This window comes from Lepidochelys kempii, chromosome 11 (assembly GCF_965140265.1).
Source record: "Lepidochelys kempii isolate rLepKem1 chromosome 11, rLepKem1.hap2, whole genome shotgun sequence".
NCBI lineage: Eukaryota > Metazoa > Chordata > Testudines > Cheloniidae > Lepidochelys > Lepidochelys kempii.
The window spans coordinates 12,423,303-12,438,837 of NC_133266.1; the positions used below are offsets into that span (position 1 = coordinate 12,423,303).

Genomic DNA, 15,535 nt, shown 5'->3' on the forward strand with positions numbered 1-15,535 from the left:
AGGAGTCAAACAACACGGCTGGGGTAGTGGTGGCTGAACCCCCTAAAATGGCATGCAGCTCATCATAGAAGCGGCATGTTTGGGGCTCTGACCCAGAGTGGCTGTTCGCCTCTCTGGTTTTCTGGTAGGCTTGCCTCAGCTCCTTCAGTTTCACGCGGCACTGCTTCGGGTCCCTGTTATGGCCTCTGTCCTTCATGCCCTGGGAGATTTTCACAAAGGTTTTGGCATTTTGAAAACTGGAACGGAGTTCTGATAGCACGGATTCCTCTCCCCAAACAGCGATCAGATCCCGTACCTCCCGTTCGGTCCATGCTGGAGCTCTTTTGCGATTCTGGGACTCCATCATGGTCACCTGTGCTGATGAGCTCTGCATGGTCACCTGCAGCTTGCCACGCTGGCCAAACAGGAAATGAGATTCAAAAGTTTGCGGTTCTTTTCCTGTCTACCTGGCCAGTGCATCTGAGTTGAGAGTGCTGTCCAGAGCGGTCAGAATGGAGCACTCTGGGATAGCTCCCGGAGGCCAATACCATCGAATTGTGTCCACAGTACCCCAAATTCGAGCCGGGAACGTCGATTTAAGCGCTAATCCACTTGTCAGGGGTGGAGTAAGGAAATCGATTTTAAGAGCCCTTTAAGTCGAAATAAAGGGCTTCACTGTGTGGACGGGTGCAGGTTTAAATCGATTTAACGTTGCTAAATTCGACCTAAAGTCCTAGTGTAGACCAGGGCTAAGATTTCAAAAGGGAAAAAAGGGTATCTTCAAATGTGTGGTCTTGTGGCTTAAAAGAGGGGACTGAGTCAGCATTCCCAAACTCTAATTTTAGTTCTGTTCTGTCCTGTCCTGCTTTGTGAATTTCAGCAAGTCATTCAACCTTTTGTGCTTTTTAATAAAATGGGTAGCATATTTTCCCTACCTCACAAGCATGTTTTGAAAACTAATTCATGTATATTAAGTTTCTCAGAGTCGCAAAGTGTTGTCTAATTACATCTTTCATTTTCTGTGGAGTTGCATCCTGCTGCTTGCTGGTGGATTTCTTTTTAAACTGGATAATGGATATCTTTCCTAAAACATCTTATGAGAACGGTCTTGTTTTCTTTAGGACTTCCTGCGATACAGTGAAAAAGCTGGGCTGGAATGTTCGGATATAGAGGTATCCTTTCATATCCTAGACTCTCTTGCTTTATCTGGATATTGCCAAATAATTCAGTGGAATTTGGTAGAGCGAAAGCCAATTGCCAATAGAATATTGGAGATGAGCAAAGGAACGATTACTTATGTTTCATGTTTCATTTAAGTTAAACTAGAAAAGGAAAATAAATTAAGCTACATGTAGTTGGGGCCCATGCCTGCATGCCAGACCTCCCATTGACATTAGTGAAACACTTAGGTCCACCAGAATCATGCCTTTATAACTTCTAAAAATGAGCGTGCCTCATTCATTTATCATTTGATTGCTGGCGCCTGTGTTTTTAATCATTCCTTAAAGAGCGCTCTGCTCTGACTGTCTCATAATTAATTAATATATCATTTTTATTTAACAGAAAGCAGTTGAATTAATGTGCCTTGTACCAAAACGTTGCAATGACATGATGAACCTGGGCCGTCTTCAGGGCTTTGAGGTATGCATCTCTTGTGCTTGCTTAAAGAGCAGTGCTCAAGGGACTATGAGGGGCTATTGTCTTTTTCAGTAATTATCTCCAAAGATTGTCCTTCAGCCTCTTTAGCCAGTATTCTGCTCTGCTCTCTTAACTGTGAGCTACATTCCTGAGCTTCAGGGGGAGGGGTGGGATGAATGTATACCTGTAGTTCTAAAAATGGAACAATCCTATACAGGCATCAAAATCTGAGGCCTGTTACTGCTTCTCAAAGCTTGAATTGCAGACTTATTTTCTCTGCCAGAACAAGTGGTCTCCCATCCAGACTCCTCTGCTGCTTAGCATGGTAACCCAAATCCTTGAGTGAGGTAGCTCAACATGAGGGTATGAGCACCAGTACAGCTTCAGAGGGGGCTCTTGAATGATGTACCACGTTGACCAATTCAACGCAGGAATTGGCTAATCCTGGTAAAATGCCTAATCTCAAAAATTAGGTTTAGCGTGTCTTAAATAGTAAATAGTCTTAAATAGTAGCTCAAATTTATAATGGGAATATAGTTGGAAACAGGTATAAAAACATTCCATTGGAGACATGGCATTTTCTGTCTTGGAAACGCAGTTGGTGGCCATGAGAATCAAGAACAGCTGTGTTAGAAGTCTGAGTGAACTCCTGTCAAGGAAGGCAAAGACTTCTTTGGTGTCAGGTCCAGAGGAATTCTGCCTTTCTGAAAATTCAGTGCTCCTTGGAAACCCCAGAATATGTGAACATTAGCAGATCAGCCCTTGGGCTCTGTGATTTTGTTCTTACCCATGTGTGTGTTTATGTTGGCAACTTCTCTATTTCTCAGGGCAAACTGACTGCTCAAGGAAAGCTGCTGCAGCAGGATACATTCTATGTAACTGAGCAGGATTCTGGAGGGCTGTCTCGGCCAAAGGAGCGCAGGGTCTTCCTATTTGAGCAAATAGTCATCTTTAGTGAACTTCTTAGGAAAGGTTCTTTAACACCAGGCTATATGTTTAAGAGAAGCATAAAGGTAAGAAATGAGAGTCCTATTTGATGAGAGTTTGCTACTTAACTATGACTTTTCTTTGCTCTGGACTGACTTTTAGGCATACCAGTCTTCAAGTGCCAGATGTAGACCTTGGTCTGCAGAGCGTTCCCATTAATTTTCAGTAATATGGACCAAGGAGAGTATAGGGACAACAATTGTAAATCTGCCCCTGCACAGATCAGAACTGCCCTTTGCTGCATATCTTGTAAAGTCAGCTACTGAACAGTTAACATCTGTTGCCTGGAGCTCCGCATGAATAAGAGTTGGGTCTACTGAAGAACTAATGGTAGCAGGAGAATGGGCTTGCTAATTTTATTTTAGCTAGGAGTGGAGGAGGGGAAACTGAACCAAAATGATTTTGGACCCCAACTCAGAACTTAAGCACATGCCTAACTCTAATAGGGATGCTTTCCTGAATCGGGAGGCCTTAATCGTCAATCTTTGCTATTACTTTATTGGCCTACTTAGTGTTGCAAGAGAGACTATTCCAGGTGGAAATATTCGTAAGAACACAAAACCCAAAAACATTAAACTATAAATCTCAAGTAAAGTTGTTGTAAATCCTGATGTCTTTAAATCCATTTAATTTTAAAATCACTTCCTACCTTCCCCCTTCCATTGGTTGCGGGCAGGGTGAGGGGAGGAGAAAAACATCAAGTGACAAGAATGAGCCCTAATTTTTACTCTGGGGGGGAAAGTTGACTTCTCCATAGGTGGTGATTCTAGAAAGCGTGAAAATATAGGTTCTCTGCAAAAAGCAATTCTTGCGTTGTATGTTAGATATTTTTTTCTATATATCTACCAATGCCAAAAGAAGCAAATTTGGCCTAGGGCTATCTGGTAGCTTCCAGTTAAACTGCACTTCAGGGCATGTCTTTGGTACATTGTTAGCTTGAGCTATAACTCCAGTTTTGCCCCAACCCAACTCCTGTTCACGCACAGGTCTCTAATTTGAGTTAAGTGGCGCTTTAAGCGTCAACTAGCAACCCATCGGGGAGTAAATTGAAGCTTGAGTGCTCTACTCATGCTCAAGTGAGGACGTAGCTGTTTGGTTTTGATTAGATGCTGGTGTGTTCTAACACTCTGCTAATACAATCACTCTATAGCTTGAGTTGACAGCAATGATTTTGTGGTCTGATCACCACTCTTGTGGATTGGCTGGCAGCTGGCAACACTGCATAGGCTTCTCCTGTCCACATAGGTAATCCACCTCCCCAAGAAGCAGTAGCTGGGTCAACAGAAAGTCTTCCATCGACCAAATGCTGCCTGCACTAGGAATATAAGTGGGCATAGCTCCATTTCTCAGGGGTGTGGATTTTTCAGACCCCTGACATGTAACTATTCGATGTCAGTTCCCAGTATGGAACAGTCCTCACTTGAGCTAGCTTGAGTTTACTCTGCTCGATCTAGGCTAACTGTTACAGTGAAGACCTGCCCTTAGAATGATGTGGAGCGTGATGTTTTTCTGCTTGCTGTGGTGGTTTTCTTTTAAACCTGAGTTAATTTGCAGAATTTCTTCCCCATTCACTTGATAGGCAGTTTTTATGTATTTGGGGAACTGAAAATGAGATGACTTCACTTTGAGCTGGTTCATGCATGTTGTTGGTGGATGCTCAACACCTCACTGATATGCATATTGGAAATACATTAGCTGGATGGTGCACCATCCATCCCCTCTCTACTTAATTTTGTGGGCTGTAGAGTAAAACAGCAGTGTACCTGCTTGCAAGAATGGCTAAAGCTGACAGATCAGAAGTGTGTTTTTCTGATCATTCATGCATGTTCACATCATGTTTCACAGACACCTGAAATGTTTAACAGGACTAGCGGCATCCTGGATGAAGGACACAATCCTGCAAACACTTACTTGCATGCTTATCTTTAGACACATGAGTAGTCACAATAAAGTCAAAGATAGGTACATAAAGTGTTTGCAGGATCATAGCCTAATGGAATCTTTGCACAGCAAGTGACTTAAGTGGTAGAATAATCAGAGGGGAAATACCACTGGATCGTCAGTGGAGAATTATTCCTTTTAGTATGTCTTTGTACACAGTCCAATTTTAAGTGTCTAATGATGGAGTTCCCATTACTCCCCTTAGGAGAAACAGTGATGTAAACATTGCTGTCAACTCTTGTATTAGAGGGATGGTAGGGTTTTTGTGGGGCAGGAGTGTTTTAGTTCTTAGGAGGAATTTTTTTTAATGTCACTTTCAGGTTATGCTTATTTTTGACGCATCAACCACGGTCACGTTACCTTTTCAAAGGAAGTTGTAACTCAAGACCATGCAGATGGATGTTGAGAGATCTGGGAGAGCTATTGAGGCATGATACTTAAACCTGAAAAATCTGCCTGTAGGATGCTAGACCTTCATTAGACATTGTCTGGAACTTCAAGCACATTGGCATTTTGTTCTCCTTATAGTAATCAAATGATAGTTTAAGCTAATTTATGTTCAGGAAATTAGTGAAACCCTTTATCTTTGAATGCTCTTGAGCCTTCTCCAATGTAACCCATGCTTCATTGGGCTTATTGCAGATGAACTATCTAATCATTGAAGAAATAGTGGAGGATGATCCCTGTAAATTTGCTCTTATGAGCCGGGAAACTTCAGAACGAGTCATTTTACAGGCTGCCAATCCTGAAATTCAACAAGCTTGGATACAGGACATCAATCAGGTTCTGGACACACAAAGAGACTTCCTAAATGGTACGTAGTCTATCTCTGGACAGTGTCTTCTGCATTAATCCGAATCTATGATCTTCAAATGTTGTCTTTGCTGAAAAACACTCATCACCTTCAGGTTCATAAGGAAATACCTCAAGCAGAAAGCTGAATCCAAACTTCCCATCTTTAAGTAGTTGTTGGCACAAGGCCAGGCCATGTCCCTTTTGAGAGTTCATGTAGAGGAATCCTTGATATATTGACCTTCCCTTTTTCTTGCAGAGGAAAGGCTCATGTGCTTGTACAGTCCCACCCCAAGCAATGATCTGTCTACCTAATTCAGGGACTGCATTGTGATGGGGAGAATCTAGATGGCCGGTGAGGGGGACGGGTGGGGGAAAGGCATATAATGCCACCATAATCCTCAGACCTTTTAAGTTGTCTAGAAAAGTTTGTACAGCTCCATGCTGTGTTAACTGTTCCATGGAATTCTTGGCTGGCCCAGGAACAACTGTGGCCAGTGGGGTCTGACTCTGGCAGCGCTTGTGATTTCCTGCTAAAGTGTATGGTTGGTAGTGTGTTAGCCAGGTTCAGAGGCAGGTTTTATCCCAGAGAGCCAAATCCCTCTCCCCAGTAGCATGCTGCTGGGACATATCTGTGGTGAAAGCCTCACAAAACTTCCTTGCTTTTTCAAGGTCATGTTTCCTGGTGCCTGTTAACTGCACTCAACGTTGTAAATATAGTAGCACTCAGAGGCCATAATCAGAATCCACTCACTCCAGAATGGTAGCCTGGCCTTCAGCTTGCACCCCTGATATGGAGAGACTGTCAGGCTAGAATAGTCTCAACTCAGAGGTGTTTGTAAAAACAAAAATTTGCCCCAGAAATCTGAATGTCTTAAACATTTGATGCTGTGCTTCTGGGAGAGTGCAGAGCATTGCATGTGTCTGACATTTGGGGCGCCTGAAGGGTTTGGTTAGCTGAATTGACTTTTATATGGGTCTGATTGCCCTTTTGCACTGCAGCAGCTCCAAAGGTTGTCATCTCACCATCAGTTCAGTCAAACTAACGCAGAGAGCAGCTGCAGAAGTGGGCTCTCTCTCAAATGTAAAGTGTGCAGAGGAAAGGAAGATATCTGAGACTTATTTTTTTAATTAAATTATTCCTTTCCTTTCTCCCCTCCTCCCCCCCCACCCCCCAAACCCGTTTTTAGTAAAAATGCTGGAGTCGGTGTCTATCCCTTGTGAGGTTTTTCTTCATCTCAGTGTTAGGAGGGATGCTTCTGTTGTGTTTTCTTGATTGGATTAATTTGATCTGTGACACTTTATCCTGCATTTTCTCATTGCTGAATTAGTTTCTCCGCATTCCATTTAGTTTACAGTCTGAATGACCAATGTACAGAGTACTGATTCTCTAGGAATGATCTGTCCAGAGCCATTGAAGCTGCATACACTTAGGAATTTCTAGTCTTCGATCCTGTTGACTCTTCCTCTCTTCCCTCTTCTGAATAATGGCAATAAGTGTAGAAAGATTTATGAGCTCAGTCTGCCCCTAAAACTTTTGTCTGAGGCCAGTTCACAGTGATAGCTGGTGCATAATAATACCAGGTGGGGCTCTAGATACAAGCTGTGTCACAGGGCCTCTTACCATCTCCTGTAGGTTGATCAACTCTTCAAGTGGAAAAGAGGACGTGTGTGTGTGTGTGTGTGTTGGGGAGGGGGGAGATGAAGTCAGGAGAAAAAGGGTCCCCTCTTTCCTTCCCCTTAGCCCTTCAGAATGATCAACTAGGATATTTCTCAGTAAAAGAGAGGCTGAGAAAACTGCAGCCTCTTTACCTTTCTCTCCAGTTCCACACTTCTCCCCCTCCAAACTACCTCTAACCTGCCAGTTCCCCACCTACACCTTCATTTATCATTGACTCCTATTCTCAAATCTGCCAACCCAACCTTTCTCCCCTACTGCCTCAGAAAACCCAATCTTTTCTGCTCCCGCCAGCTCAAATATACACACCTATTTCCTTTCCAATCTCTCCACAGCTAAGCACCTTCTCCTGCTCCCAGACTTACTATTTTGGGTTTGCAAAATCTGACTTAGCTTGTGGGCATGCCCACAAACTTTCTTAACCTCAGCTGGTCATTCATCTCCAGAAGATGCCCTTACTAAGGTTAACATTCTGATGCCATCAACAGCAATTGCCTAGTTGGTAGTTTCCAGGAACTGCCCTGCATCAAGGTAGTTACAGATCATGTACAAATCCTACACCTTGGCAGGGGGGTGAGACTAGATGACCCTTCCAGTCCCTTCTAACTCTGTGGTTCTACACAAAGATGTAACCAGGTCCAGAGTAAACTACATTTGGTGATAATTTCGTAGCCATGGCTTCTTGTCTATATAGGTGGGTTCTGTGAGTAGGAGGTTTTCGGAGTGTAACAGGAGCCAGTAACTTAGTGGCCTGGGTGTCAAGTACTTCAATAAATACACACTACATACTTAAGTTTTGTCATTTGTACCTATAAGGGAACTCTGAATCATTCTGATAGATGTGCTGTTTGAAATTAAAATGTGAACTTATTTGTTTCCGTTGAAGGGCTAAGTTTTCAGCATGATGTAGCATTAGACAAGCAACTCCATCATAGCAGTAAAAGGAGTCTCTTGTGTTGAATCATTATATCCTGTACTGCGAGGTGGTCTCAAGATGTCTAAATGTAAATGCTCTTCCAAGTGTGATGCAGTTGAGTATCCCTTGGGTTTACTTTGAAAGCAATATCGGTTTAATTGAAATGACATGCAAGTCATGTACTGCACATCCGGCTACGCTGTGTCACAAGCAGCAGTACATCTAATTCTCTTCCTCTCCTGCAGCACTACAGTCGCCCATAGAGTATCAACGCAAAGAAAGTACCTCGGCAGTAATGAGACCACAAGCTAGTAGGGTGTCTCAGCCCAACAGCAGACCCTATTCTTCTGTTCCAGTAGGGTCTGAGAAGCCTTCAAAGGCTACAAGCCGTAACCCATCCATGCCACCCCTGAAGATATCTACCTCTAATGGCAGTGCAGGGTATGAACACCACCAGCCTGGGGACAAATACGAACAAAACAAGGTACTTTCTCTGTTCACCGTTTATACTCAAGCATACCTTTCTTTGTATCATGGAATATCCATGAGATTATGAGCTTATCAGGTCAGTAGAAACCAGCTTGCCAAACTTGTGGCACAGCAGAATAGGTGGTTAAAGATCAAAGATGTGCAGAACTTAAACACTTACAAACAACTGTAAGAAAACTTAAGGCTCATGAAAAGTGTGGTGTTCACAACCCTGATGACTGAATTTTCATTTACAGCACAGGCAGCTGCCATAAAACCTTCCACCTCAATCTTGGAACAATATGCCTAGCACCCTGACTTGAAGATCAGCTCTGTGCTTGTCCTCTGTGAGGCTGCTAACGAGTGCCAGTTGTGGAGATAGGGTTTCCTCTGTGATGTATACTATTGCAAACAGAGCTGAGTTCATGAACTCCAGTTCCCATAGGCCACCAAATCAGCACTGGTTCAAATGCAGCCTTGACAGGGACTAAAAGCTGTTGTTGCAAGTCAAATTACTGTGTGATGTTTACCTGCCATTGCGAAATGGCTCTTGAGTGTTAATTTCACATTCAGATATCAGCTTTCACTGCTCTTTTCCCCACATCCTGGTATAGAATGGTTTTGCTACAATAAAATGCAAATAAGTTTTTTCTTAGCACTCCTAGAACAAAATTACCGTTGAACCAAATGCGAATTATGATAGGAAACGGGACTCTGTCTTTAATTCTGAGGGTATTTGGATTACTAGATAACTTCAAATTCTTAATTATAGATTTTTTTTTCTTCTGGTGTAAATTTATAATTATTTAAGGATTTTAAAACACCCTCTTTTCTTCACTAGTCTGAAAACTGTGCCCTGGCTGCTCCTAAAAAAGGTAACTCTTACTTCTTCCCCAGCAACACAACTTTCTAAGAATTTCTATTGTCCCCTTCACAGAGTGACTTGGGAGGGTGCAATGGGACCTCTTCCATGGTGGTAATCAAAGATTACTATGCACTGAAGGAGAATGAGATCTGCGTGAATCAGGGCGAGGTGGTTCAGATCCTTGCCATCAACCAGCAAAACATGTTCCTGGTGTACCAGCCTGCGAACGACCACTCCCCGGCCGCTGAAGGATGGATTCCAGGCAATATCTTGGCTCCCCTCACTAAATCCACTACAGATAATAGCGACGGAAGCATCAAGTAAGTGCCATGTTGGCTTCCCTGGGAGCAGTGTATGGATTTTTGAGGAAAAAACAAAAAAATGGTAGGGAATTCCTGCTGGTTTTTTTTTTTTTTTCTACAGTGCCATTGGAACAAACTTTGAATGCTCAATCCACAGCATGGGGCATCCATGTTGGATAGTTCGGGTTTTGGTTATTTTTGTTTGATTTTTTTTGTTTATACTTTGTAAAGAGTTTAAAGGCATGTTTTACATTGATCCATTTTACACCGACATGGACCTGATTGGACTGGACTTATATTTATGTTGTATTAAGTTACTAATTATATATATATATATTGGTTATAACAGCTTCTAGCAAAAAATCAGGCCTTGTGTTGGACTGAGGCCTGCTTCTCAAGGAGGAGAGATTTTGTTGTCTATGGCAATTTCTTTGTACAGCTTGTATCTTTTATTTTGACATTTTTCTGTTCACGGTAACTTTTGTAAAATTTTTGTTGGCAAGACCCCCTTCTAAGTACATTCCTGTATAAAGTATTTTGCACTATTTAAAGAAACCCATATTGATGAAGTCAGGTTGTGCAATATAATGGATAGTCGCAATGTTCATCATTGTACCTGTAATGTAACTAATAATTTTAAATGTACTATTTTAAATATGTAAAATAAATTTTCACCATGAGCATGTTTTAATGAGGTTTAAAAGGACTAGCTTGACCCTTTTGTTTTCTTTTTGTTATAATGTTTTGTTGCTTATTTAACAAATGTGTGGATATTTTTTTCTGATTTTTAGAAATTTGTCAATCTGAAATGACTAAATGCAAGAAAGTGGTTTTTTGGTATTAAATACAGAAGGTACAACCCTGTTTAGTAATACCTGTTTTCTTTTGATATCTAAAATTTATTAGCATGATGGATGCTAAATCTTATCTCACATGAGTGCCTCAAGGTGTAGATTTGAAGTGGGGATGAACGAAGCCTTTAAAAAATATATATATATATTCTGCTGAAGTTAGTTGTGTCAGTGGTATTGGGTTTACCTGTATTGTTCTAAAAGATCAATGCTCCTGGTCAAAACATGTCTGAAATGTATACTAAACCTATGGAATTATTTAGCATCTTTCTGATGGCTAGAGACTTGATTGCATTCTTCTCTAGCACTGGTGTGGAATTGGGTGCTGTTATATTTTGTCAACAGCATTAGATTTTTCCAGTAAGTGATGTCCAATTGAAACTTCCTGTGCGGTCGTACTCTGCAACGATTTCCGCAAAGAGAACGAAACAAAAATTGTTGTCGTGAATGACGCACATGTTGCACTTTTTCCTTTTCCCTTTTTGAGATTTAGATCTCAAATATTCTCTTCATGCTCTGGGAATAAATAGTTGCTTGACTGAACTCTCTAATGGGTGTCCTATAAAACAAAAACAATGGCCAGCTGTGGGTGTGGTCTACTGCTCTATCTATGTTGCGATGTAATATGGTTTAAAAGTGGGGTGAATGACTTAGTCTGTCTGACTAGTCTATCCATAACCCATACTAAAGCAGTTACAGTACAGTGTTCACACCCTACTCTGTTTGATCTTGCTGGTCATAGTTCAGCCAGTTGGAGGTAAGGGGAGAGAAACCCATCAACCCACCACTGACTCCATCCAGATCTTCAAAGAAAGCTTAAACTTGAATTCTGGTGAGAGTTCTGCAGTATTTGGATAACTCCCCACTGCTTTGCATATCCAATTTGGATCTCGCCTAGAGGTGCCAAAATATCCCAAGCAAGAATATTGTCATCAGATTTCTAGCCAAATTTTATAGATGTGAGCAGTTTATAGAATGCTGCTCCTTTCTGGTGCTCATCTTCACTGGATGTGAATGCCCATAACTAGTTCTCAAAGACACCATGCACGTGACCTTGTTTGTGTTGCTGTAGTGTGGACACTCTCTAAAAGTGGTTGTGGACACAGTTTCAGTTAACATAAACCAGTTTAGTCTTGTGCTGGTGACGCTGTTAGAGGTCTGTAGTTTTAATCTTGACGTGACCTACTGTACTATTCTAATCTGATGCCAAAGCATAATGAACACACGAACACTTAAGAATTGGAATACAGAATGTCTACTGTTTCTGGAGTTTCAGATCCTAACAGGTCATATTTTATTGGCATCACAAGTTATCATTGGATTACATGCAACTTTCTGTATAAAATGTGTCAAGGTACTGTAGATGCGACATGAGCCAAACATTGGCTTCAAACATGCAAATAAATTTGCATGCTTTAAAGGTGGGCAGATGTAGCATAATGCTTCTGACCTGGGTCCCAGCTCATTCCACTGCTATTCTTGAACTTTCTGCTTTAGGTGAATATTAAAAAATAAACACACACCTTGAAAATGGCAAACTTTCTGCTGTGATAGTAAATTAAATCCATATTTTAAACTGATTTTTTTTTCTTAATTTGATGTCTGGTCTGGTCTGATCTGATCTGATTTTTCTCTTGTCTCCACAGCATTTTTCTTGTAAAGGGTGCCATGGCATTTTTTCCAAGGATAAGGTCATGGGGACAGTAAATAGGGGTTGGACATGAAAATCACTAATTCTGTATTCTGTTTAGTCAACAAATAAAGATTTGATAATGTCAGACAATTGGATTGACAAAATGCAACCATGTTAAACTAACAAGAAATTCTTGGCCCCAAGAAGTATAGCAAAGCTTGTAGTTCTGGGAAACTACTTCTCTTGGAAATCTAATGACCTAGTTACTACTTGGTGGTTTTTTAGCTTTTCATGTTCTTAGCAACACTGAGGGATCCACCTTGAACTTCTGAACTCTTGTACTTGCTGTATCAAATCAGTCCATTAAGACCCATTCCCATCACATTTGCATCAGTTTCACTGCTTGAATTGACAAGATTTAAATTGAATGGACACTTTAGCAAGAAACGTTTGGGACAAATGCAAGCACTAAAGTCCCTGAAGCCTGATAGATTATCTGAAGCTGAGGCAGCCCAGTTCCCTGTTTTATCTAGGGAACTGGCTATCTGCTAAATGTATTAAAACAGCAAATGTGGCACAACATCTGCTGGTAGAACTATTGAAATTTTTTCAAATAAATGTTATTGCTGAAACTGAAATAGATGCATTCCTGGTGGCTTTCACTTTCTAGGGAATTGCAGTACTCACAAATGTAGCTGCTGGTCCCCTTTTCCACATCCTTCCTTCCCTGCCATGAGCTGCCTTTTGATTGGTGCATTTTTTGGTACAACAGGAAGTCATGTTCATGGCATACCCTGCGCATGAGAAAGCGGGCGGAAAAGGAGAGCAGTGGCAAAAATGAATCCAATGGGCCACGTAAATCCAAGGATATTCTGGGCAACAAAGTCTCTGTTAAAGTGAGTAAGGCCATCCAAAGCCGTGGGCCGCTCTCCTGCTTCCCATCCTCCTCACCCCCTCTGCCATCCTCTCTCAGGAGAGGTGGGGGGTGACGTTTTGATTTTTGTTTATAATTCTATAATTTTTGGTAGTTCCTATGCTAACAGGATTTTGCATGCAAAATAAAATGCAGCCTTTGTGTTTGGTTGGGGTTTTTTTGGTTTGGTGTTTTTGTTTTTTTGTTTTTTTTTTCTGGCATCCAAACTACAAGTAAGTATTTCTCATTTTTATAAAATATTTATAAAATTAAATATATATGCCCAATGGAAGAAATGCAAAATGTGGGCAGCAGTGTGGGGGTTTTTTTGTTTTTGCTCCTTTTACCTTGGCTAAACTTGGAGCTGCATCATACCAGATAGTGAGGCAACAGCCTATGTGAAAGCTGAGTGAAATCCTGGCACCATTGAAGTCAATATGAGTTTTGCCACTCACTTCAATAGGGCCAGGATTTTACCTTCTGTCTTAAACTAACAGGGTTTTCAACTTTGGGGTCACAGCCAAGTGTTTGGGGGAGGTGTCCTCAACCACTCCCTTTTCCCATATTAAAAGAGTGGGGGACCAGCCTGGATCTTGGTGTGTATGGGGGTGGGGAATGGTAGGAGGATGTATTTTAATATGGGAAAGATGAACTATGGTTTAAGATCCATCTTCTGCTATGGTTGCATGACTAATATTTTCTAAGTCCGAGCACAAATCCCTGTAAAAGATGATAAAGGAGCCTCCTCAGCACCTATATGGGGCTTGTTTCTCCCAACAAGGACAAGCAAATTCTCATAGTAAAATTTTCTGCAACAAACAAAACCCAGGTTTGCACAGATATAAAATCTTTACAGAAGATGTAAGGTAGCCAAGAATCCAGACTCAAAGAAGTAGCTGGTCTAGCTTGGCAGACAAATTCTTCATTCTATGGCTTTCTTTGCTATTTTTTTTTATTGCCTAAACAACTGTCGCAAGATTGTTACCTCTTCTTTCGCAAAAGCATGTTGCTGACTTTTTTTCTGTTTTTAAAGCATTTCCTTTACCAGTACACATTTTCATGCTGCTCGCAAGTCGGCTGCTGCTGCTCACGCAGCCTAACCAATCTCTGTTCTAACCTTTTACTTCTTTCTTCCTCTTCATGCTGCCAAACAAGGAGACCAACAGCTCCGAGGAATCAGAGTGTGATGACCTTGACCCCAATACTAGCATGGAGGTACAGACAACCATTGTGATATTCTTTTCCAGAGAATATGTACCATTCTTTTAAATTTTTTTTAAATGCTTGTGTCCATACAGTACATGGATATACACTTAAATTCAGTATAACATACACGGACTGCCAGCTCTGTTTTGTTGAGAACCTACTTGGAGTTTGGGCAAATGTTGGGGGTGGAGGGGTAAGGGAGGTGTTAAGCCATGTGAGACTGCTGGCCAGGAAGCTAATTTGGTTTTTCCTGAAGATACCTCTGATTTAGATTTCCTCAGGTGAGATTTCTCTGACTGAAAGGGTCACATAATTGCCAATATGTGCTGCTCTATTTCCATTTTATATTATTAAGATGGTGGGTTTTATGTTGAACTGCTCTAGCTAGGCTAGTGTTGAAATCTGGTATGGCCAATGCTATTGTACTGACAGACTAGATTGATACTTTCCAAAAAAAAAAATAATGTTGATCCAGCACTTAGGTATCAAAAGTCCAGATTAAATTTGGTCGGTCTTACAGCAAGTAGGCTTTTTTTAAACAGGAAGCTACAGTTGCATGGAAGTCTAAATAGTGCACTGCGGTTAGATGGTCTTTATTTCAGGGAAGGCTGAGATTGATAAGTAGACCTCATTTGATGTCTTTACTCTAGTTTTATTCCAGTGTAACTCAGTTAACTTGAGTGGAGATATCCCTGATGTGCACCCATGTCAGAGGAAAATCAAATTAGAGTTTAAGAACTCTAGACCTTAAAAGGAAATAATCTGTATGATAGTAACAGCTAACCGCCCCAATGTATCAAGCACTATACAAACCTTCTGAGAGACCGTCCCTGCCCCCAAAGATTTTACAGTCCAAATAGACAAGACAAGGAGACAGACAAGTGATTGCCCAGTGTGTGGTGCCTTTCCCAGCGACATGCTAGGATTAGAATACCAGTATCTGGCCTCCAATAAAGTATTTTTTTTCATTCGGACATTATGTAACTTTTGCATGAAGGAAAAGGTAAGAATCTCCTGTAAGAATCTGAGAGGAAATTGAGATGGACCTGGTCAAATCTGTCACCTTACCTGACCAGGAACGCTTTTTTCATTACAGTAGCTTCATCAAACAGATACTTATTGGAGGAATGTAGCCTAAAGGAAATCTTGACTCCTACAGTTTGAAAAGTAGCCTAAGGCTCTACAGTAGTTATAATTCAGGTTAAATTACACTTTAATAGTATATGCTTTACATTTTAAGAGCTGTGCAAACATTACCTATCAGATGCTGTGAGGGTTAGTTATGGGGCAAGAAAGCAAAACCACCATAACTGTTGGCAAGACCAGTATGGGTTTCAGCTGCATGCCAAACTGCTGAGGAGGTGGG

The 15,535-nt window shown here is 41.3% G+C and overlaps 1 protein-coding gene across 13 annotated transcripts in view; it reads left to right on the forward strand.

Annotated features, from left to right (window-relative positions):
- Positions 1-15,535, forward strand: part of KALRN (kalirin RhoGEF kinase) — a 780,132-nt gene that overhangs the window by 718,841 nt on the left and 45,756 nt on the right. For 7 of the 13 annotated variants that reach the window (XM_073305138.1, XM_073305143.1, XM_073305141.1 and 4 more), the window contains 8 exons: positions 1,101-1,151; positions 1,543-1,620; positions 2,445-2,630; positions 5,188-5,359; positions 8,177-8,415; positions 9,337-9,584; positions 12,823-12,946; positions 14,119-14,178. In XM_073305138.1, coding sequence (XP_073161239.1) covers positions 1,101-1,151; positions 1,543-1,620; positions 2,445-2,630; positions 5,188-5,359; positions 8,177-8,415; positions 9,337-9,584; positions 12,823-12,946; positions 14,119-14,178 — 1,158 coding nt within the window. Of the gene's footprint in view, positions 1-1,100; positions 1,152-1,542; positions 1,621-2,444; positions 2,631-5,187; positions 5,360-8,176; positions 8,416-9,336; positions 10,562-12,822; positions 12,947-14,118; positions 14,179-15,535 lie in introns of those variants that run through there. The other 6 variants (XM_073305151.1, XM_073305152.1, XM_073305140.1 and 3 more) reach the window with 5 other exon arrangements.